Source organism: Cygnus olor, chromosome 2 (genome assembly GCF_009769625.2).
Source record: "Cygnus olor isolate bCygOlo1 chromosome 2, bCygOlo1.pri.v2, whole genome shotgun sequence".
Lineage (NCBI taxonomy): Eukaryota > Metazoa > Chordata > Aves > Anseriformes > Anatidae > Cygnus > Cygnus olor.
The window spans coordinates 47961988-47987340 of record NC_049170.1 but is presented as its reverse complement, the minus strand read 5'-3'; the positions used below and the strand labels follow the sequence as shown (position 1 = coordinate 47987340).

Here is a 25353-nt window from a genome sequence, read left to right as displayed (position 1 = left end):
AGAACTCCTACTAACACAGTCAAGAACACCGTGCAAAAGAAAATCATGCCAGACACTAATAGTCTTAATGTTAACATTCCTTTCATGAATAGCACTGTATTAGAAGGATGGTGGGGTAAAATTTTGCCTTTATCTTTTTAAGTAAACATTTCTTAATAAGAAACTCACTTGTATTGACCATACTAAATGATATAGTAATGTGTTTTCGTTTTGTTTTGTTGGTTGGTTGGTTTTGCTGATATATAAGACATCCAAGAAATAATATTGCAGAAATACAGTACCAAAAACGTCAGAATATAAATTCTTGTCACCTGTAACAGAAAATGTAAAAATGAACATGTGACAAAGTGAATACTGTATAAAATGTCCCCCAAAACTCTAGAATTTTAAGTCCTTGCTATTGCAAGGTTGAAGGTTGAAGGCAATACGGAAAGACTTTGGAGGAAGGCAAAAAGAGAAATGAGGTAAATGTTGCAAAAAGAAATTTTATAATATGTTACCTTAACCTAGCAACTCCCAGCAGAAGCTCTGTAAAATCTTGCTGAGAAATCTGCAAAGTATTATTCCACACAAGTCATGATATTATGATATTTGGGCTACTTTTGCATTTTAAGCATATGCTGTTGTTTTTAAAAAGCAAACAGTGAGCCTAGCAACTGTAACTGCATAACTACCTGACAACAGGAAGACTGTGGAAAATGTCAGCCCACTGCTGAATGGGAAAGGTGCCCTGGTGACAAAGGATACAGAGAAGGAAGAGTTGCTGAATGCCTTTTTTGCCTCAGTCTTTACTGCTAAGACCAGCCCTCAGGAATCTCACACCCTGGAGACAAGAAAGGAGGACTTTCCCTGGGTTGAGAAGGATTGGGTCAGAGATCATCTAAGCAAACCTGACATCCGCAAATCCATGGGCCCTGATGGAATGCACCCATGGGTGATGAGGCAGCTGGCCGATGTTATTGCTAGGCCACTCTCCATCATCTTTGAAAGGTCGTGGAGAACAGGAGAGGTGTCTCAGGACTGGAATAAAGCCGATGTCACACCAGTCTTGAAAAAGGGCAAGAAGGAGGGCCCAGGCAACTACAGGCCAGTCAGACTCACCTCCATCTCTGGAAAGATGATGAAGCAGCTCTTCCTGGAGGTCGTCTCCAGGCATGTGGAGGATAAGAAGGTGATCAGCAATAGTCAGAATGGATTCACCAAGTGGAAATCATGCTTAACCTATCTGATATCCTTCTATGATGAGATAACTAGCTGGGTAGATGAGGGGAGAGTGGTGGATATGGTCTACCTTGACTTCAGCAAGGCTTTTGACACTGTCTCCCATAACATCCTCATAGACAAGCTTGGGAAGTGTGGCCTAGATGAGCAGACAGTGAGGGGGATTGATAACTGGCTGGACGGCAGAGCTCAGAGGGTTGTGCTTAGTGGTGAAGAGTCTAGTTGGAGGCCTGTAGCTAGCGGTGTCCCCCCAGGGGTCAATACTGGGTCCAGTGTTGTTCTACTTATTTATCAATGACTTGGACAATGGAGTGGAGTGCACCCTCACCAGTTTTGCTGATGACACAAAGCTCAGAGGAGTGGGCTGATACCAGAGGGCTGTGCTGCCATTCAGAGGGATCTTGACAGGCTGGAGGGTTTGGGCTGAGAGGAAACCTCATGAGGTTCAACAAGGGCAACTGCAGGGTCCTGCACCTCAGGAGGAATAACTCATAACATCAGCTCTCAGTTCTGCATTTCACATTCCAATATAATCATCTAAGAGAGACAGAGAGAAGTAATCTTATATACTTCTCGTTGTCTTCATGCTTAGTTTTACCTAGCCACAAGGAATCATTTAGTTGGCAACTTAACGAGTTAAAGTTTATTACAGATAATAGAAATAGAAAAAAAATCAGACTGATCAATCTAGGTCACTTTTGATGTTTATAAAAGTTCATAATTTAAGGACAATTTTTTTTCTACTTTCTTACACAAAACCTAAACTTTCATCAGGACTTCTGAAAAGAAAATTTGCACCAAAATTTTGCTTTACAGCTGTTATATTCAATATCAGCAGTTGTTATAAGGCTCCTAGCCATTTCAAGAATTTGTCTTCACCATACTAGGAAATCCGTATTTATCTATGAACTCACAGCAACTTTTAAAGGGCATTGAAAGTCAAGCCAACAAACATCTTTCGAACAGCGACTTGATCCCAGTGTCTACTGAATATTGGCAATCTTGGAACTTGGGCAGAAACAGAAAATATATGATTGCTGGATGCAGGTCAGGTTTTGCAGGCAGATTAAAGAGCTGCAGTTTGCATTTTTAAGAGGAAAGCAAGAAAAAACAAAGCTCACCCTGAGTTGACACCAACCAGTGTATGTCAACCAAAAAAAAGTCTTTCTTAAGTATGTCAACAGCAACAGGAAGTCTAAGGAAAATATTGGACTAGTACTTGATAGATGGTCACCTAACAAGTAGGGTTGAGGAAAAGGCAGAGGCATTTAATGCCTTTTTAACCTCATTTTTAATATTAACAGTAGATCTTGGGCTGCCCAGACTTCTTTGTTGCAGAACCATGACTGGGGGAGCAGCAACTTTTCGCTTGTGGTCAACAAATTGTAAGGGACCAGTTGTATCAGTTGAATCTATCAGGACTCAGAGAACTACAGGCCGGTGAGCCTCACCTCTGTTCCTGGAAAGATCATAGAATGAATCCTGCTGGAGGCAATGTTAAGGCACATGCAGGACAATGAGGTGATCTGGGACAGCCAGCATGGCATCACCAAGGGCAAATTGTGCCTTACCAGTCTCAGGCCTTCTATGATGGAGTGACTCCATCAGTCAACAAGGGAACTTGGACTTCCGTAAGGCTTTTGACACAGTCCCACACAACATCCTAATTTTAAATTGCAAAGACAAGGATTTGAAAGGTGGACCATCCAGTGGATAAAGTATTGGCTCAATGGCCGCACCCAGAGAATAGTGGGTCAATGGTCTATGTCCAGGTGGAGGCCTGTGATGAGCAGTGTCCCGCAGGGGGTCTCTCTTGGGAAACAGTGTTTTTCAGTATCTTCATCAATGATGTAGACGATGGGATTGAGTACACCTTCAGTAAGTGTTGCATATGAACACCAAGCTGAGTGGTGCAGTTGATACCAAGGAAGGAAGAGATGCCATTCAAAGAGACCTGGACAGGCTGGAGAAGTGGGCCCATGTGAACCACATGAGGTTCAGCAAGTCAAGTGCAAGGTGCTGTACCTGGGTCGGGGGCAATACCAGACAGGAGTACAGACTGGGAAAAGAACTCATTGAAAGCAGCCCTGTGGAGAAGGACTTGAGAGTTCTGGTGGACAAAAGGCTTGACATGAGCCAGCACATGTGCTTGCAGCCCAGAAGACTAACTGAATCCTGGGCTGCATCAAAAGAGGTATGACCAGCAGGTCGAGAGAGGTGATTGTCCCACTCTACTCTGCCCTCGTGAGGCCTCACCTGGAGTCCTGCATCTAGGTCTGGGGCCCCCAGCACAAGAAGGATGTGGACCTGTTAGAGTGAGTCCAGAGGAGGGCCACAGAGATGATCAGAGCACCTCTCCTACGAAGAAAGACTGAGAGAGCTGGGTGTTCAGCCTGGAGAATAGAAGGTTCCAGGGAGACCTCATTGCAGTCTTTCAATGCTTAAAGGGGTCTTATAAAAAGGATGCAGAGGGACTCTTTACTTGGGTAAATAATGATTTGACAAGGGGTAATGGTCTTAAACTAAAAGAGGATAGATTTAGATTAGAGATCAGGAGGAAATTCTTCACTGTAAGGATGGTGAGGCACTGGAACAGGTTGCCCAGGGAAGTTGTGGATGCCCCATATAAGCAATCTACAAGATGGGCACAAGAGAAGACCTGAGAAACCACAGACCTGTTAGTTTAAACCATAGTACCTGAAAAGTTATGGAGAAGATTATCCTGGGGGATATTAAAAGGCATTTAAAGAACAAAGCTTTTATCGGGCGTAGTAACGGGGTTTCTTCAAGTGCTGACTTACTAATTTGATCCTTTCTATGGTAAGGTCACCTGCTCAGTGAATGAAGGGAAGGCAGCAGACATAATCTTTCTGGAATTCAGTAAGGCCTTTTGATACCATCCCTCACAGTATCCTTCTGGACAAATTGTCCAACTGTGAGATGAACAGATTTCACACTATGCTGGGTGATGAACTGTTTCAATGTTTAGAGCTCAAAGTGTTTGTAGTGAATGGGGTGCTGGAATACTGCTAGTTAATCGGCTGTGGCCAGTCACTAGTAGTATTCTCTAGCACTCAATTCTAGTTCAGCATTTCTGTTCACATTTTATCAATGATCTGAATGTGGCAGTGAATGCATCCTTAACAAGTTTGCTGATGATACTAAACTGGGGGGGTGCTGTTGATGCTCTGGAAGGATGATCCCTCTGCCTTGCAGAGGGATCTAGATAGACTGGAGCATTGGACAATCAGCAATAGCAACATTAAATAGCAATAAATAGAGCAATGAAATTCAACAGGGGTGCATTAACACAGCATAGCCAGCCGTCAAAAGAGGTGATTATCCCATCATATTTAGTTTTGGTGTAGTCTCACCTTGAATACTGTGTGCAGTTCTGGCTCCAAAATATAAAAAGGATGCTAAGGAAATGGACAGAGAAGTGCTTATCTCTTCTCCCTAATAAGTACTGATAGGATGCCTGGGAATGGCACCAAAGTTGCACCAGCAGAGGTTCAGAGTAAATATTAGGAAAAATTTCTTTACTGGAAAGGTGGTCAAACACCGGAACAGGCATCCTAGTGAGGGTAGTTGATGTCCCATGTCTCTCAGTGTTCGAGAGGCATTTGGATAATGCCCTTAATAATATGCTTTATCTTTTTGATAGCCCTGAAGTGGTCAGGCAGTTGGAACTTGATGATCTGTGTAGTTCCCTTCCAATTGAACTGTTCTATTCTATTTAGAATAGATTTCCAACTCAACCACAATGTGACTGAACCACTCATTAAAGTGTAAGGGCATGTAGAAGGAGAGTGTCTGCTCCTTTAAGGGTGTCTGGTCAAGGACTGTTTCCCAAGGCAACAAAGGGTAGTAAGAAAGGGATGGTCTGTCACACTAAGTTATGAGAGTGTGTGAGACTGTAGGAATGTTTATTATCTGACGGAGGGACTTCCAAGGTGTAAGACAATAACAAGAAACAGACCTCAGCCGGTCACATTAATTGCTAGACTAACAAGCTACAGATGGCACTTCCTGGAAGGATGAACTGATATGATTGTGAACCAAGGGGCCCCAGACTGAGAGGGTGCAGAAACTGCAGAGCTCTGCAACCCATTGAGTGTGTGCAGCAGTTAAGAGGAAGCAGGAGGAACAAAGAAGACGATAGATAGAAATGGGTATAAAAGGGCCAGTTATGTGTAAAATGGCGCTGGTCAGTATGCTTGCTGGCTGCCCCCTGGGGCTGAACCCTGCAGTCTGTCCTGTCTTCTCCTTTTTATCATTAAATCTCCTTTTTAACTCTTCTCTGCACACTCTCTCTCCTGTTTGTGGTGTTCTGCAAGGCAGGCCAAGTATCTTGGCAAGGTTGCTGAATGGACAGAGGGGCTTTACTGGTACTTTGAGGGAGTTGGACAGGGGTACTGGATGGACGGAGGGGCTGTGCCAATACTTGAGGGATACATGAATGTACATGTAGTTTTGAACCGTAGAGTGCTCTGGTTACTTCAATCTCTACCACCAGAGAGGAGAAAGAAGTCTTGGATGTCTGTGTCTGTTTCACATGAGTCCTGTGTCAAAGTGCTGTTGAAGGCAATCTTGACCAGGGCAGCCTTTGTGGCCAGTGTTTGTGTCAGTGTGTCTATCTCTGCGTGTGTGTCCGCATGTTTCTGGGATACATACTCAGCTTTGCTACCAGCTAAACCTGCAAGGATATGTTCTCAGCTTTGCTACCAGCTTACCCTCCGAGGGGGTAAGTGGCAGCTGCTCCCCAACCTGGGCAGAGATCCCAGGTCCCAGCCACCCACTGGGCACCAGTGTCTGGACATGAGCACGTCCTGGGCCTGAGTGGCTGGAGGTAGGCAGCTGTGTTCTCATTGCTCTTTACCTCCTTAACATAACATTATCAGGTCAGGAAATACTTGAGCAAATTGGACACACCTAAATCCACGTGCAGTAGGATGAGAGTCCATGATGTTGAGGGAACTGGCAGATGCCATTTTAATGCCACTCTCGTCTTTGATGAGCATTGTACCAAGAGAAGTGCTGAAGGCTGGAGGAAAGCAAATGTCACCTCTGTCTTCAAGAATGGCAAGAAGGAGGAGCACAGACAACTACATGATGGTCAGCCTCACCTCATTCCCCAGGAAGTGTGATGGAGCAGCTAATCCTGGAACCATTTCCAAGCACAGAAAAACAGGAAGATCATCAGCAGTGAGCATGCATTTACCCAAGGGGAAGGCATGCTTGACTAACTTCATAAGCTATCTGTGATGACATGACCAGCCGATGGATGAGGAGAGAGAATGTGATTAACATTCATTCTGTAAATACTCGGAGGTGTCTGCATTAACTCCTAGTTCGATCAGCTTTTATTTTCCCACCAATTATGTATTTTTTCAGAAATAATGCAACATCGTTCATCACACACACACACAGCACAAAAATCACTGTAGAAATGATGAAAACCTCTTTGCTGGACAATTCAGATCTGAAGTGAGTAACGCAGTTACAGAGTTGCCGTAGTTCTGTCCTATCTTTTCAAATTTTGTTTAAGAAAGTGTAAAAAGCTGCTACAGTACTTTAGACCATCAGTGATTTATTTTTCCTCTGAGAATGCGGCCTTCAAATTTTAAGCATGTTCAGATTTATACTGAAACAAACAAACAAACAAACAAAAACATTGTTTTGCTCTTATCTTATCTGAGCCAGAAAATTGCCATGCGGGTATGATTCATATCTCACAATAGGTATATGTTTTAGTAAAAGTACATCTGGGAAAAAAAAGAAAGCAAAAACTATACATGCACAATCAAAGGTCTGATTTTAAGAGGAGGTCACATTAACAGTATTTTGAGTTCAGCAAACTATTGTCTGTTAAAATAAATGTAGTTCTATGCAGTGATATATCGCATACTATAGCACTCTAGTAAAAATTCAAAACTTTTTCAAATAAGTGTTTTTACTTTAGTACCATTGCACTGCAATAATTGATAGATTGTTTCAATTTCAATCAAAACAGATTTTTTTTCAGCTGAGAAAACATGCGTGTGTTGTATACCTTTCCTGTAATTGCATATGGATGAACAGTAAAGACAGTACAAAAAAAAAATAATTCAATCCATGTGTATTTAACCACATTCACAGCTAATCTGAGAAAGACGAAATATTTACTTGTTGAGTGAGTAGCAGGAAAGGGTTAGATTCATGCATGCACACACACATACAAACACTCAAAATGGCACTAGTACTGTGAAGCATTCATAGTAGATGAAATACAGATGTAGTTGTTCCTTGTATCAAGTCAAGATCTATGTTGTTTTGACAGAATGTTAAAAAAAAGAACTGGAATAGCTTGTGAAAAACAGAAGACTGAGCATCTTTGTCCCTCTCAGAAAAAAAAAAAAAAAAAAAAATGAAAAGGATCATATTCACAGAAGTGATGCAGTGTATCAAGTCAGTACACAGCTAACCAAAGTGGGATGGCAGAAATAAAGATCCATGAAGAGTCACTGTTCCCTCACACCTCATTCTATGATGCAGGCATTGGGCTGACAAGGAGTATTACTGAGCCTGATCAATGGATACTTTGATGTTAGGAATTCCAAATATGAGAGAACTCCTAGAAAGGCTCTAAATTTTGCATATTTTTCCCTCATTTTCTTCACCAGTAGATACTTTGCACCATATACATTGCTGCACAATAATTTAACAAGCTACTAGACATTAGTTTTGGTTGTTCATAACAGCCGTTTGACTCTTGAAGACAGGCTTTTCAGTGAAACAACATACTGAAACACAAATTTTCTGTGGGAGAGAAACACAGGGACAAACATGTTTAAATTAACATTAGCAAGAAAAAATGTACACTGCAATGCATAGTTAACTACGTCTGTGTTCGTTGTCAAATTATGACAACAAACATATTATGATGCAATATATACCTATAATGGTGGGAAAAAAAGGACTTGATGCATACTATCACCTATTTAGCTTCTTGAGACCGTCAAGAAAGAGACAATAATATATCCAGAAAAATTACATAGCTCCTTTCCAACCTGACAAACAGATCTGATTTCCTCCTCAAGCATGTGCACTGACTACTTCTAATCACCTTGTTCTTACTGGCTCTGGAAGTGTCTTCCAGGATGATGTACTCCATCACATTCCCAGGGACTGATGTGAGTTGATCAGTGCACAGTTTCCTGGTCCACAGACATCCTAATCCTTGATCTTTTTTTTTTCTCCTTTTTTTTTTTTTTTTTTTAGTCCTCAGGAATATCTCCTGATCACCAGAATCTTTCAAAGATTATCAAGAGTCATAGAATAGAATCATTGAATCATAGAATCATTAAGGTTGGAAAAGACCTCCAAGATCATCTGGTCCAACCATCCCCTATCACCATCACCCACTAAACCATGTCCCTAAGCACCACATCCGACCTTTCCACCTTTCCTTAAACACCCCCAGGGATGGTGACTCCACCACCTCCCTGGGCAACCCATTCCAGTGCCCGACTACTCTTTCTGCGAAGAAATGTCTCCTAATTTCCAATTTAAGCCTCTCCTGGTGCAACTTGAGGCCATTCCCTCTAGTCCTATCACTAGTTATCTGTGAGAAGAGGCTGACCCCCAGCTCCCCACCCTTCCTTTCAGGTAGCTGTAGAGAACAATAAGGTCTCCCATGAACCTCCTTTTCTACAGGCTAAACAACCCCAGTTCCCTCAGGGGCTTCTCATAAAACCTATGTACCAGACCCTTCACCAGTTTTGTAGCCCTTGTCTGGGCATGCTCCAGGGCCTTAATGCCCTTCTTGTAGCAAGGAGCCCAAAACTGAACACAGTACTCAAGACGTGGCTTCAATAGAACTGAGTATAGGGGGACGATTACTTCGCTGGTCCTGCTGGCTACACTATTCCTGATACAAGCCAGGATGCCGTTGGCCTTCTTGGCCACCTGAATACATTGCCGGCTCATGTTCAGGTGAGCATCGACCAACACCCTCAGATCCTTTTCTTCTGCACAGCTGTCGAGCCACTCTGCCCCAAACCTGTGGCATTGCATGGGGTTGTTGTGACCAAAGTGCAGGACCCTGAACTTAGCCATGTTGAACCTCATCCCACTGGCCTCTGCCCATTGATCCAACCTGTCCAGATCCCTCTGCAGGGCCTTCCTACCCTCCGGCAGATTGACACTCCCCCCAACTTGGTGTTATCTGCAAACATCCTACCACAATGATATCAACCATCTTGTTCCCTAACTTGATCCTCCTCAGCAGAGGGTAAATCTTCATTGCTCCAGTTTCCCACTGGTTTCAGGGGCTCAGTTTCCTATAGGCAAATCCTACTGATTTAAGTAAAAGGTGAGGCAAAGGAGGCATTGAATATTCTAGTTATTTCCGTGCTTCTGTTAACAGATCCTTTACCCCATTCAGCAGCAGGTCCATATTTTCCCTAGTTTTCCTTTTCCTGTTGGTACACCTACAGAAGCCTTCCTTGTTGTCCTTCACCTCCACTGCTAGATTCAATTCCAGATGGATTTTGTCTTTCCTGATCTCATCACTGCACACTCAGACAGTATCTCTATATTCCTGCTATGTCAGGAAACCCTGTTTCCACTTCTTTTATATTTTTGTAAAATTATAGAATGGCTTGGGTTGCAAGCAACCTTAAAGACCATCCAATTCCAACCCCCCTGCCACAGGTAGGGGTGCCACCCACTAGATCAGGTCACCCAGGGCCTCATCCAACCTGGCCTTAAACACCATCAATGGATGGGACATCCCACAACAGGGCAACCTATCCCAATGCCTCACCACCCCCTGAGTGAAGAAGGTGGTAAGGAATTTATCCCTCCTAACATCTAATCTAATTTTTTTTTTTCATTTAAAAATATTGCCCCTTGTCCTGTCATTGTCTGCCTGAGAAACAAGTAGCTCTCCACCTCTTTTTTAAGCCCCATTTTAAATACTGAAAAGCTTCAATGAGGTCTCCCCAGAGCCTTCTCTTCTTCAGGTTTAACATCCCCAGCCTCAGCCTTTCTCTCAACCTTTCTTTATAAGAGGGGTGTTCCAGCACTCTGATCAACTTTGTGACCCCTTGTGGCCCTTCGTGGCTCTTCTTTTACTCTTCGAGTTTAGTCAGAGGAAATAGCACCTTAGATGTATCAGTGGTTCGATACCACATTGGCTTATGTTCTGAAAATGTTTTTCACTAAAACCCAGTTAGCTATTCAGAATATCTGTGAAACATAGCTAGTGCTTATAGGAAACTTTGAAGCATATCTTGAAACAATATCCTTTTCTCACAAGAGACATTAACTTACTCATCAGCAGGCAGTACAAATTGAAATTATTTCTAGGTGGGTTCTGTACTCATGAGTTAGGTAATGTATATCTCTTGTTAAAAAGGGAATTGGATATTAGATGCTATGAGAAATGACCATATAATATAATGCCCTCCTAGTCACTGACCACCAAAAAGTACATTGAAATTCAGAAGTTATATTTAGCTTTCCAAAGAAGTAGAGTCAGGCATCTTGACTATGTATGGAACATAACGATTTCACAGTTCGGAGAAAGATATGTCACGAATAGGACTGGAAGCTAATATTAACTGAGCAGTTTTAAATTACTGTATTAGGAACTAAACACAACAGAAAGTGGATTCAGTGCCAGTAGTGGAGATAGCTCAGGAGTCATAAGATCCTGGAGATTCCCAGGCATAGAATGAACTGGCTGGAATCCCTTCATATTGATATTCTACCTTATACTGAAGATTAAGCCAAAGACAATAACTAATGGTACAGCTTCAAATCTCATCACTGAATCACCATTTCACAGAATCACAGAATCACAGAATCACAGAATTGTAGGGGTTGGAAAGGTCCTCAGGAGATCATCGGGTCCAACGCCCCTGCCAAAGCAGGTTCCCTAGAGCAGGTTGCCCAGGTGGTCATCCAGATGGGCCTTGAATATCTCCAGAGAAGGAGACTCCACAACCTCCCTAGGCAGCCTGTCCCAGTGCTCCGTCACCCTCACCGTGAAGTTCTTTCGCATGTTGGTGCGGAACTTCCTGTGCTCCATTTTTTGGCCATTGCCCCTTGTCCTATCCCACAAACCACTGAAAGAGGTTGGCCAAATCCCTCTGTCTCCCACACTTAAGATATTTGTAAACATTAATAAGATCCCCTCTCAGTCTTCTTTTCTCAAGGCTGAACAGACCCAGGTCTCTCAGCCTTTCCTCACAGGGAAGATGCTCCAGGCCCCGTATCATCTTTGTTGCCCTCCTCTGGACTCTTTCCAGGAGATCCCTGTCTTGTTTGTACTGGGGAACCTAGATCTGGACACAGTATTCCAGGTGAGGCCTGACCAGGGCAGAGTAGAGGGGGAGGATCACCTCCCTTGACCTGCTGGCCACACTCCTTTTAATGCACGCCAGGATCCCATTGGCCTTCTTGGCCACCAGGGCACACTGATGGCTCATGGTCAACCTGTCGTCCACCAGGACCCCCAGGTCCTTCTCCGCAGAGCTCTTCTCCAGCAGGTCATCCCCCAGCCTGTACTGAAACATGCACTTGTTCTTTCCTAGGTGCAGGACTCTATACTTGCTCTTGCTAAACTTCATTTGGTTTCTTCCTGCCCCCATTTCCAGCTTCGGACTTCTGGCCATTGACTGTTCGGAACTGAACATGCTTGAGTGCCTCCAGAAAATACCGATTCTTCTCAGAACCCCTAAAAAAATTGATTCAGACCTTGGTTCTTCTCTATTTGGACTGTAAGATAGATAGCTGTTTAAAACACTGCAGTTCTTTGCATATTCAGCCCTGCCTGTTGCTTTTTCCAAGGCTTTCTTCCAGATGCTAACCTGAATAATACATCTGTTGTTTCACACTCCTCATCCACAAATTAAAACACGCACATTAAAACACATACATTAAAATTAGAGTTTACCAATTTTACTCATTCTTTGGAAGAATTCTACCTGCACTCTAGTTTACTTTCTGCAGTGTCTGTGACTTTCCACATTTGAGAACAAGACCTACTAGAGATTACATTTTTCAAGTATCTCTAGACAAAATTAATGCCTTTTTTTTTTCAAGTAGTTAACTTCATGTAGAAAATCACTTCATATTTCACGGAAAGGAGCATTGCATCCACTTGCCTAGTCACTTCCTGGCCCTCATGGAAAAAAAGAAACAAGAATTTTTTGTTCAAAGAATACTTCTCTATTAAACAGTCTAAGTTGAGATCATCATGCATATGATCAACTGTGGTGGGTTGATCCTGGTTGGGCGATAGGTGTTCACCAACCTGCTCTCTCACTCCCTCTCATCAGGACAACATGGGGGATAACATATGCTGAAAAACTTGTGGTTTGAGGTAAGTACAGGAAGATCACTCACGAGCTATCATCACAGGCAAAACAGATTAATCTTAAGGAAGATTAATTTAATTTATTGATAATTGATAAGGCAGTGAGAACTTAAAAAAAAAAAAAGGGGGGGGGTAGGGTGGGGAATGGGAGATGTCACAGAATCACACAGAATCACAGTATGTTAGGGATTGGAAGGGACCTTGAAAGATCATCCAGTCCAAACCCCCTGCCAGAGCAGGAACGCCTAGATCATGACACACAGGAATGTCCATTCACAACACTTTTCCCCTGCTTCTCCTTCCCCTGCTCCAGCCAGGGAGGTTCTCTCATGGATGCAGCTCTTCATGAACTACTCCAATGTGGGCCCTTCCCATGGGCTGAAGTTCTTCAAAAACTGCTCTGGCATAGGTCTTTTCCATGGGGTGCAGTTCTTCAGAAACAGACTGCTCCAGTGTGGGTCCCCCATGGGCCACAGTTTCTGACTGTCAGTTTCACAGACAACCTGCTCCAGCGTGGGCTCCTCTCCACAGGCTACAGCTTCCTTCAGGACATATCCACCTATTGTGGCATGGTGTCCTCCGTGGGTTGCAGTGTGAGTATCTGCTCTGATGTGGTACACCATGGGCTGCAGGGGGACAACCATCATTGCCACAGTCCTCTCCATGGGCTGCAGGGGAACCCCTTCTCTGGGGCCTGGAGCACCTCCTCTTTCCTTACTGACCTTGATGTTTGCAGAGTTGTTTCTCTCACAGTTTTCTTCCCTTTCACAGCTGCTGCATGGCATTTTCCAGCCTTTATTAAATATATTATCTTTGAGGTGCAACAAGTGCTGCTCATTGTCTCAGCTTTGGCCCGTTGTGGGCCCCTTTTGGAGCCAGCAGAAACTGGCTCTATCCAACAAGACAGGCAGCTCTTGGTGTCTTCTCACAGAGGCCACCCCTGCAGCATTTCCTCCCTTTTCCCTGCTCCCCACTCCCAACCCACTACCAAAATCTTGCCATGAAAACCCAATATGCCATCAGGCCACAGAGATCTCACATAGACGTGTATGTCCTGTAATACTCTCTGCATCATTCTGCAAATGCTTCCAGAACAGACAGAAAAAATTAATAAGAAGCAAAAATACTTCAGTGTGGGGTGGACAACACTACGGCTTTCACCTACTTAAATATAAAGTTCTGTGTATGTGCCGTTTTTTGATGAACAGAACTGCTCACATGCATTATTTTTCTCAACTTTTTCCTATATTAAAACCTGAGTTATGACTTTTGGAAATGAAATAAATATATGGCTATTTTCCTCAAGAATTAAAATCTACTTAAACCTCGATAGATCTCTGGAGTGTTGTTTTTTTTTATTTTTTTATTTTTTTTAGCTAAGCATCTCTCACCTACCTGTGGTGCATTCTAGGTCCATAGTAGCTCAGAAGACACTGATATAAGCAAAGAAAAACAGAATCTATATCCCATATAGAACAGCTTTACGTGTGATGGAACATGCTCTGTATGGCTGGTACAAATATGGGACAGCAAAACGCAAAATGCACTGCCTGCTGTATTAGTCATATGCCTAATATAACCAATGAGACATACAAAGCACTAAAAAGAATCAACTTAATTGTGTGGATAGAATCCACCACAGACAAAATCAATGACTAACTTTTGTTTCTAAACTGGTGGCAACTGTGTGTTTGGCTAAATGAGACTAGATTGTTTGGTGAGCTAGAAATAGACAAATAGAAACCCTCTCTTAAATAGATAACATTAATGACATCTAAAACAAACCAGACAGATTTCACCAAATAGTACAATTCAGTGTCTTTCTAGCAAAGGCACACTGAACAGGCAACGCCACTGCATGAATTTGATCAAATGTGAAATACCACTTCAAAAACAAAAACAAAAACAAACAAAAAAATCAATCCACATCTCACACAGAAAAGGAAAGAGGAAGAAATCACAGCCAAAGGGACAGGCAAACTTCAAAGCAAGTGCTTGACTTGGAAAATGCATGTTACAATAAGAAGCAAATTCTTTGGAACCCTTTGAATATCCCAGGCATGAATAGTGCAATCAGTAACTTAGTATACAGAGGAAATAAAGGAATTGTCTCAAGGGGAGAAAAAAGAACTCATATTACCCTTTGAATTTATCTTAATTAAGTGAATCTTGGGAGCACATATATGGATACTAGTTAAAGGGAATACAGCTTTTAACTCTGTTGGCAAGTTAAGTCCTTGCATCTATGCATCTTTTCAAGCATGTGCCAACTAGCATTCTACCAGAGCAGAGATGCAAACAGAAGCTTATCGGTAGTCTGAATTCAGACACAATACAGCTACCCCAAATCTCATGTACATCCAGGATCAAGACTTTTTTCTCCCCCTCATCCTTGCTCCCACACTTGACTGGGAAAGCTCACAAACTAGAGTCCTGTAAATTCTGCCAAGGACATTAAAATATTAGATATGAACTGTCTTATGATACCTGAAAACCAAAGTTAGAATGACAACAGGAAAAGCAGAAGAGAGTCCCCAAAATTTTAACCTAAGGACCTGTTATGATTTTACCCAAACCAGCACTACATCTACAGCTTCAGGTTCAGGCAGGAAACATGGTTACATTGCCTTTCTCCTGGCATTCCCAAATTGCTGATCCTTACTACCCCTTCATTTTTTAGAGTTTGGTAATGGAATCCATTTATATTGCCATGATGCTTACTATGATAACTACTCTGGCCCCCTCATTAACCCTTCATGAAGTTCACAATGGGAAGACTTACCCATGTTCTCCTTTACTTCATGAAGATGATAGGATGATAGGCAAGACAGTGTTCTAGGACAGATAGAAGATAGAGGAAAAATGTAAGCCTGTGCAAACCCCTCTCTGGCTTTCCACCTCTTACCATCTGACTCAAATTTGTAAACTTCTAAATTTCTATTTTCTTTTCTTTTCTTTTTCTTTTCTTTTCTTTTCTTTTCTTTCTTTTCTTTCTTTCTTTTCTTTTCTTTTCTTTTCTTTTTCTTTTCTTTTCTTTTTCTTTTTTCTTTTTTTTTCTTTTTTCTTTTCTTTTTTCTTTTTTCTTTTCCTTTTTTTTTTTTCTTTTCTTCTTTTCTTTTTTTTTTCTTTTTTCCTTTCCTTTTTTCTTTTTTTTTTTCTTTTCTTTTTCTTCCTTTCTTTTTTTTTCTTTCTTTTTTTTTTTTTCCTTTCCTTTCCTTTCCTTTTTTCCTTTCCATTCCTTTTTTCTTCCTTTCCTCCTTCCTTTCTTCCTTTCCTTTTTCCTTTCCTTTCCTTTCCTTTCCTTTTTCCTTTCTTCCTTTCCTTTTTCCTTTCCTCCTTTTCCTTTCCTTTCCTTTTTCTTTTTTTTTTTCCTTTCCTTTCCTTTCCTCCTTCCTTTCCTTTCCTTGTCCTTTCCTTTTGTCCTTTTCCTTTCTTTCTTTCCTTTCCTTTCCCTTTTTTTCTCATTTCTTTTTTTTTTTTTCCCTTACCAGAATGTTGTAAGTTTACCTGTCAGGAAACACATTCCCCATTGGACTAGACCAATAGAGACCTGGTAAACTAGCAACTTTTTTTTCCTTTCCTGACACTTTTTTGAGGATCCATCAAACAAGAGGGATAAGATCTGGAGGAGTAGCATCAGGAAGATATTACATGCTATCTGCACGTCGAAGTTTGCTTTTCATGCCCATGCAGATGGAAGCACAAGCCTTGGATTTCACTGGTAGAACTTGCATCTATCATAACAGAGAGATCTAAGGTCTCCCCCCTCCACTCAGAGATATGAACAGGATCAAGCGTTCAGAAGAGAGCTGTATTACAGGGATAACTGAAATGAATTTTAGCCTAGATTAGTGGTTATCGGGAGGGGGGATGGGGCGGAAGAGCACCATGGACACCAAGAACAACCCTAGACTCTTTCTCAAACACTCCCTGATATGAAACGTGCATGTCCGGGAAAGGGCTGTGTAGGACTCCCAGACTTGCCCAAAGAGGCAAGGACTAAGCTTTAAAAATCCTGATGCTAGAGCATCTGTGTGCACCCACCATCTGAGAACCTGAAGAGGACAAGTCAATGCAGGATCCACGGTGGTGATATATCTCTACATATCTCTCTCCATCTCTATATTTCTTTTTGTTTATTTGGAACATATGTGCTTTTGCCAACCCCTAATAACTCCTCAGCAAATATCAGTAAAAATTTAACCTTGTTGAAACCCTGGAAGACTTCTATTGTCTTGCCCTCCAACCCAAAGATTTCGAACAAACCTATCTCCTCCCAAGTCGAGCAGGAAGAGACGAATACACAACACAAGATCATCAGGACTGGGCATTGTCCCTAGTGTATAAGAATAAATTGCAGTTAAAAGATCTTTAATTGAAGTGATGTTTGTTAGCAAGTACTACAAGATGTACTTTCTCAGCAAAAGAAGTCTTTCAGACACCATTTATTGGCAAATGAAATGTTAAATTCTATTTAGATCATGGAAACAACTGCTTACTGCAGGCCTCCTGTGTTACCAGGATGCCTTCAGAGAGGAAATGAAGATAGCCATTACAACACTATATCCCCACCAGCTAGTTTTCCCTTCAGAGGCCTCAAGAAAGACCAAAAAATCTTCTGCTGCCTGGTAGAATAGCTTAGCAAACATAGAGTTTACTGTCCTGGAGAATTAACATGTAGAAGGTAGTGTACTGAGAAACTAATCCATTTAGAAAAGTGACAAAATGGAACAAATTTACTAAATCAAATTTTCTACTGGTCATAGAGATGACCCAGCTGAACAAACTGATTTTCTACAGTAAATTAGCTAAGTTCTGCATGGAAAGGTTTTTTAATGACTATGAAATCAGGTTCAACTCTGCATTAAGAACATGCACAACAGCTATTAACAGCCTGTAGATGTCTCTGAAAAATATTCAGTGTCTTCTTCAGTTTAAATTCAATGCAATGATGCCCAAATGCTTAGTCAGGAACAAGAGTGTAGAGCGTCGACTAAATTATCTTTACAAAACACTGTGCTCCACACAGAACAGAATTACAGTAACCGTGCTCCTTCTTAGAAAAGAATACACTGTCACTGCATAAGTCAGTGTGATTTTACACATGTAACGCAATGCAAAGCACATATAGTAATTACTTGATAGAAACAAGCTTTTAAATGTATACACATACTTTAACTATATACATACTAATTTACACTCATTGTGTCAGTTCATCCTGGAAAGAAATGCAAGCCAGCTGCTTGTATGAATCATCCCAGTTGATTAACAGCCAATGGAAGTCAATAATTCAGTGTTCCTCCATTAAACTCAGCAGTTCAAAAGTGCAAAGTTTATGTCAACAGCTTAATGACAGCCATTCCATGTTCAGAGAGCCAAGGAAAGAGACAAATATTTACTTTATGTAAACTATTGTTGAGCATATTATTTAAGGCAACAAAATGTAATTCAGCTTGGCTAATAATAAAACCAAAAGATGTCAGTTAGAAATTTGTAAAGCTTGTTTTAGAGACCATAAATATAATACAAACTGTAGAAATGCATACATTTAAGCAATTTGTCTTATTTATTTTACAAAAAAAGGCTTGCACTGATTCGAATGAAAAGAACTGAGCAGCACTGATACCTGCACAGACAGCCTGGAAGAGTAAATATGAATTTTGAAAGACCCTAGAGCAAGTCATAAGGAGGATCCTATCATTCAAACTTCAGCAGGGTTAGGATTCAGATTTTATAACTTTAGTTCTGTTCACAGTCTAGCATGTGAAGCACCAGTACAGGCTGGGGGCTGACCTGCTGGAGAGCAGCTCTGCAGAGAGGGACCTGGGAGTCCTGCAGGACAGCAGGCTAACCATGAATCTGCAACATGACTTTGTGGCCAAGAAGGCCAATGGTATCCTGGGCTGCGTTCAGGAGAGTGTGGCCAGCGGGTCAAGGGAGGTGATCCTCCCCCTCTACTCAGCCCCTGGTGAGGCCACAACTGGAGTCTTGTGTCCAGTTCTGGGCTCTCCAGTCTATGTCCCCAAGTTCGATGTCTCCCCAGTTCTATGTCCCCAAGAGGGACATAGAACTGCTGGAGTGAGTTCAGATGAGGGCTATGAAGATGATTAGAGGACTGGAGCACCTGTCGTATGAGGACAGGCTGAGAGAACTGGGCCTGTTTAGCCTGGAAAAGAGAAGACTGAGGGGAGACCTCATCAATGCATACAAATATCTGAGGGGAGGGTGCTGAGAGGATGGAGCCGGTCTCTTTTCAATTGTGCCCAGCAACAGGACAAGAGGCAACAGGCACAAACTGAAGCACAGGAAGTTCCACCTGAATATGGGGGGCACTTCTTTCCTGTGAGGGTGACAGAATACTGTAACAGTTTGCCCAGACAGGCTGTGGAGTCTCTTTCTCTGGAGATATTCAAAACCCATCTGGATGCCATCCTGCGCAATGTGCTCTAGGTGATCCTACTTGGCAGGGGGGTTGGACTAGATGATCTTCAGAGGTCCCTTCCAACCTTAGCCATTCTGTGATTCTATGTTCAGAACTGTGTTCTGAGCACCTTCTATTCACTAACTTAATTCATGTCTGAAGGTCCGAAGCAATGTACAGAAAGCAGACATGGGTAATCAAGGTAAATCAAGATACATGGACAGGTATAATTAAAGGCTAAGTACTTGCACCACACGGTGATACCGGATAGAGTAAGACAGACTATTTTTTTTATGCACAGATAGATACATGCTTAATTGTCATTTGAACAAAGGAGAAATGATGAGACTATTCATTGAGTCACCAACGTATCTTTAAGCCTCATACACAAACAAAAGAAGAACAGGGTACTACACTTGCACAGTTTTCATGAACACATAAGAAAAACTGCAAAACCTCTCTGTAGCTCAAATGACACTGTACCTGGTGAAAAAGAAGAAAAAGAAGAGATATACAATGCTAGCTGCAATAAAAGGGACTGAAATCTTCCAACAAAGTTAGTCAAAATTCAGAATGCTAACTCACGGGAACTAATGAGATTTCAGAACTCCTCTTTGTTTTCATTCAGCAAGATCCAAGTATTTTTAGAGAATTTCATGAAATAATTACCAAGTTGCATCAATTTGCAGAACATACAACAGAATTTTAAAATTATGCATATTTCATTTTTTTTTTCATTCTGTCACAACACATAACTTGATTTACAAATTGCATGGGAGATATCTATCTTAATTTTAATAAGTTAAACAGATGTCCTTTCAGCCATCGATTCATTAGAGAGAGAGATAGAAGAGGTTAGCCAACAAAAATGCAGCACAGTAATATTCAGTAGGCTGGAGAATCCTGGAAAGCAGCAACCTTAAAGGAGATAGTGACAAAAATGAATATTGGATAAAGCACAAGTTTAACAGCAAAAAGCTGAAAGACCAGAATGTCATTTCCTCTCCCTGTACCTCCAAACATTTTAATCTTTACTGAATTTATTTCTGTGCACTCTATCACTAAATGAAACTATGGGAAAAGAAATAGAGGTTATTTCTGCAGTGGTTAGATTATGAGTTGTGAAGTATATACCTCTAGACTATTTGGTAGTGACAAGGAGTATTTATATCTTTCATATAGTTGCAGCACCAGAAAGAAAGGTTTTGTTCCTATTTCCAGCACTCAACACCTATTTCAGGAGATGAAAGCATTTAAACCAAGCATCAGGAAAAAAATAAGCATCAGTTCTCTCCAGTCCAGACCTCATGCACTGTACTATCATTCATCAGCTCAAGCAAAACATATCATGTGATGCAACATATTTATCTCCATAGTTTATGCAATATATTTATTTCTGTCACTATTCAGTCATACATTAAAATTTTCCTTTTTTAATAGCTTGTTACAGCTTCTTACCTTATCTGTAATATTTCCCATATGCACTTGCAGCATTTATTTACTGAGATAACTAGCTGGAGCTTTGGCTCTTAAACATACCATCTATTCTGTGTCAGTGTCAGATAAAACAAAACAAAACAAACAAAAACACAATCTGAGTGGTATTGAATTCTTCATGAACAATATCTATTTTCGTTTGACTAGTTCTAATGCTCCGAACATATAGTTGTCTAGTGGTTATTTACATAACAAATTCACAGTCTATTTCTCTCTGAATGGAGTCAATAAAGTGTTTTTGTTATAAGAATCGTTGTCTATAGTGGAAGAGTAATATGAAGCTTTTTCACCTTTTTCAAAATTGCATGCAGACTTTTAAAACCAGTGATCTCTCTCAAACTGAAATTGAAGGCTATCTCCTCTAGAGTTGCCAAAGGATTTTGCTCTGTTACAAGAAAAATATGTGATCTGCAATTAGAAAGACTGAAAAGCAACAAAGGCTAGGCTAATAAAACCAAATATTTAACTCAAGAGATCTGAAAATCACAATTTGTATAGCACTTATCAGGAGAAATCTCTGTGCACCTTAACAAGCATTACATTTGTGTCTTTGCACTCACACTGTGCCTGGCGTGTTCCGTTATCTCCAGAATGACATACCTCTATCCTTGTTACTTTCTGCTACCTTTCCTCCCTGATACATCCAAGAACATCCACTAGTCTCTACTTTGAAGTGCTTTCTGATGATTATTACACTCGAAGCAATATTGAGAGAGTTGTCATGATAGGCTACCTACAGCTGCAGACCAATGTATTTATTTCTCTTTTCCAGAATGAATGGCAATTTAAGCTCTTAACTTGCAGCTTCCCTATATGACATGAGAACAAAAAGCAGCAGAGAAAATGAAAAGCTGAAATGTAGAGTCTTTCTATATTGAGAAAGCTTATCTTAAAATTAACCCTTACTCTCAATTATAGATGTGATTTGGAGAAGTCTTACCTTCTATGATCTCAGCTGCTGAACCTGCATGGATTGACAAGCCTAAGAGCAGAAGCAGCAAGTCCCAGGTCCACCAGGCATGCCTGGAGCAGGTGTGCCAAAAAAAAAAAAAAAAAAAAAAAAGGTCAGGGGGAACAATAAGAAAAAAGAGGAAAATACAGACACAAGGATAATAATAATAATAATATATTTAGAAGTGAGTTCTTACCATGACAGCATTTTTTGAAATTCAGTTGGAAGATGTAAAGTGGGGAAGAAGATCAGTGAACATGTGTTTATACTTCTGAAAATAAGAAGTTAATGAAAACTGGGCCTGCTGTTTCTCCTCCAACGTTCAGACACAAGTGGAACAAAGGCAGCTCTCAGGCTCTCTGTGTGACTCACTGCAATTCAGTGCTCCAGCTCTGAAATCTGACTCCACATAGATTTTCCTGTCAGACCACAGCCTAAAAGTTCCTACTTTATTTATTGGTGGACAGCCCTTGCTGCTGTACATCATCCCAATGGTGTTATCTCTGGTCCTGCCTTAAACTACTGTTTACCCTGACAGACAGCAGCATAGCTTTTTCTCTGATTTTAGAAAACGCATAGATAAAGGAAGTAACACCATTCCTTCTCCCACACGTATGACACTGTTCATGCAGATGGTCTACATGAAATGCTGCTGAAAGTGCCATTAATTTTGTCTGGATACTTTAATGTGGATGTGTGACCAATGCTGCATATTTTTAACACTGCTGGATAAAAGACAGCAAAGCAAAGCATGTTCTTGACCTCTGCATTCCATTAGTCTTAAATTTCTGAATATAAATAGTTTATTAACCCACTCCTGTAGGACTTTGAGATTTCCTGACTTTCTAATGTTCATTTATAGTCTTAAGAATCACAGAATATTAACAGGTCTTCTATGCCTGCTGGCTATACCTTGCTCCCAACATGCACAGTGATGTTTGTACGTATCCACTCCATTTTAATTTTGCTACTTGTCTCTTATTTTAAACACAACAGGAGCCATTTGAATGAGGAAATAAGTGCTTTCGTTCTGCACTCTTTCCAGCTCTCTTCATTTAAGCTGGAGTTTTCCTGCTGATTAAAAACCTCTATTTTCCAGGCAGAAGTTTTGTTTACCTTCCTCAGCTCTGTCAACTGATTGCATTCCTTAACATCTGAAATGGATGCCTACAATTCTTCTGTTACAGTTCTTACTTGTTCACTAAGTTAGTCTGGCTGGGTGTTCGTATATTTCTGACCATCTCTGTGTTAAGCATATTATTTTTCCTCCTGACTCTGCAATACAAATTTATTAGCTGCACACTTTTAGCCTCTATAATCACAATACTTAAGAATTGTAAGAATACTCTTGTGCAAGATTAGTACTAGAGAAGCAGTATGCTCTGAAGCCAGAGTGAGTTAAGAACCAAGCTAGAAGAGAACAAAAGATTTCTGTTTGGTCCAGAACACAGGTAAGTGTTTGGATTAATATGCTGCTGCAACGAGGTCCACTGCTCAGTTATGACTTTCATAAAGAAGTCCCTTGTGATTTTTTTTTTTTACTTTGAACTTGGGTCCTGCTGATGTTCTTTGATGCCTTCAATTTCTGTATTGAATAAGGATTGCCTGTTCACTGTCACATCTGTCTTTTCCGTGCTTTTTGTGATTTCAGAAACCTCTTTCATATGCCTCTTTCACTTGTCTCTGTACTGAGGAGTATGAACTTGGTCATTTCTTTTCTACAATCATCCTATATCTCCAGTCATCTTTTTAGTCTTTCTGAGAGTTTCTTCTGTTCTAGTACATCATTTTTGATCTTTGGTGGAGATGGAGCATAAATGCACGATACAAATAATCTCAAGATTTCTCTAGTGACATAACAATGTTTTTTATATTTTTCCTGATAACTGCCATACTTTCTTGACTGCAGTTGTGACAGTGTTTTCATGGAACTCTCATAAGCCTAACAATTTACTCCTGGAAGGTAATTTTCGTGTGATTAAGATTCGTCTTCTCTCTTTCACAATAAATTTCAATAAATTGATACAAATGGTAGAAATGAATTTAATCTGCATTTTATTTTCCCGTGACTTACACTTAGAAGTACCTTTTGTAATTCTTTGCAGTCTACCCTTGTTCTTATTAAAACAACAAAGCCAAAACTCATCATCCAGCAACCTAACTGCACAACAAACAGTTCGTAACTGCTTGCCCTTACTAGATTAGTCAGGCAATGCATATATCTGTGGAATTGCATCGGTGACCATTCTCTAGTACAAGGACTAGAGAACTTGTACAAGGACTGACAATATATTCCCTCACCCTTTTATCCCTCCTTTAACCAACTGTTCATACATAAATCTTACTTCTTGTGCCGTGGCTTCCTGAAAAGATGCTGGTCAATCCCCCTGGAGTACATCATTTAAATGATGTCACGCTACATAGTAGCATGTAGCCGAGGTCGGCTGCTTTGAGGGCTGGGTGCTAGCCACAGCCACAGCCGCAGCGCCCCGACCATGAGTTACAGGGGGGGATTTCGAGCCCCTTGCTTTGCCAGGGGAGGGCCTGGGACAGGGTGCAGGAGCTCTGCGCAAGTATTGTCAATCTGCCCACATATTGTCAATCACCCCAATAACGTGGTGTCCACTAGGCAGAGAGCTCGCTCCAAAAAGACTGTGGCGACCCAGATGGAGGGCCTGCCCAGAGACGCGGCAGTTCAGGCCTCTGGCTGCAGGGAGGTGCCTGAGCCTGCCACTGCCAGGGGAGGGCAGCGGGGAGACCGCCTGTTTCTCGAGGTGGAAGGTCTGCTCACCATGGTGGCTGAGCTCAAGGAGGCGGTGGAGAGACTAAGGAGCATCAGGGCTTGTGAGCAGGAGATTGCCTGGTGGACTAACTCCCTGGCATGCCAGGGCACCGGGGGGATATGCCCCCAGAGGGGTGGTGGAGCCCCTGCCCTTTGCTGTCAGACAGAGGGAGGGGGACCAAAAAGAGGTTGGAAAGCGAGTCCCACTTCAGCATCACAGGCAACCTCCTCCGTACCTACCCCCTTCCCCAGGTGCCCCCTCCATAACAGGTTTGAGGCCCTGGATCTAAAGGAGAGGTAGGCGAGGATGTGGTGGAAGGTCTGCCTATGAGGTCACGTAGGAAGAGGCAGTTGACACCACGCCTCAAGACTGCCTCCGAAAAGAAAGAAAGAAGGGTAACTGTAGTAGGAGATTCCCTTCTGAGAGGAACAGAGGGCCCGATATGCAGAGTTGACCCTTATCATAGGAAAGTCTGCAGTCTACCTGAAGCCTCAAATCAAGGATATCACCAGGACACTCCCCTACCAAGATGGCACTTGACAGACTTACTATCCACTACTGATCTTCCAGATAGGTGGGGAGGAAGCTGAATCCCATAGTCTGAGGGAAATGAAGAAAGACTTCAAGGCCTTTGGGCAGTTGGTGAAAGAGTCTGGGCGCAAGTTATTTTTCCCTCCTTCCATTCTGGGGTGATGACGTGGGACAGAATAGAAGGATCCAGTCCATAAACGCTTGGCTACTTGACTGGTGCTACAGGCAGGGCTTTGGGTTCTTTAATAATGTCTGCTTTTATAAGACACCAGGCCTGACAGTAATACATAGGAAAGGTTTATCTCACAGGGGTGAAAGGGTTCTGGGACAGGAATTAGCAGGGTTCATTTGGACAGCTTTAATCTAGATCTGAAGGTGGATGGGGTTGTAGCTGGGCTTGCCCCAGTGGGGCAGTGCTCTAGCAGTGATGAAGACCGAGAGGCCTCCCACCCCCCTGTGGTGAAATCGGCATGCTCAGCTTGCACCTTGAAGTGCCTGTACACCAATGCATGCAGTAAGGGGAATAAGCAGGAGGAGTTAGAAATCCGTGTTCAGTCAGGAGATTACAATCTGGTGGCAGTTA

The 25353-nt window shown here is 41.8% G+C and overlaps 1 protein-coding gene across 5 annotated transcripts in view; it reads right to left on the bottom strand.

The window, feature by feature from the left end:
* COL15A1 (collagen type XV alpha 1 chain) overlaps positions 1-24724 on the bottom strand; it is a 127404-nt gene extending 102680 nt beyond the window's left edge. For 3 of the 5 annotated variants that reach the window (XM_040548699.1, XM_040548701.1, XM_040548700.1), the window contains exons 1-2: positions 24480-24724; positions 21445-21529 (exon numbers count right to left, since the gene is read on the bottom strand). In XM_040548699.1, the coding sequence (XP_040404633.1) occupies positions 21445-21529; positions 24480-24503 (109 nt within the window). In that variant the 5' untranslated portion in view covers positions 24504-24724. Of the gene's footprint in view, positions 1-21444; positions 21530-21652; positions 21833-24479 lie in introns of those variants that run through there. The other 2 variants (XM_040548702.1, XM_040548703.1) reach the window with 1 other exon arrangement.
* Positions 24725-25353: the final 629 nt, after the last annotated feature.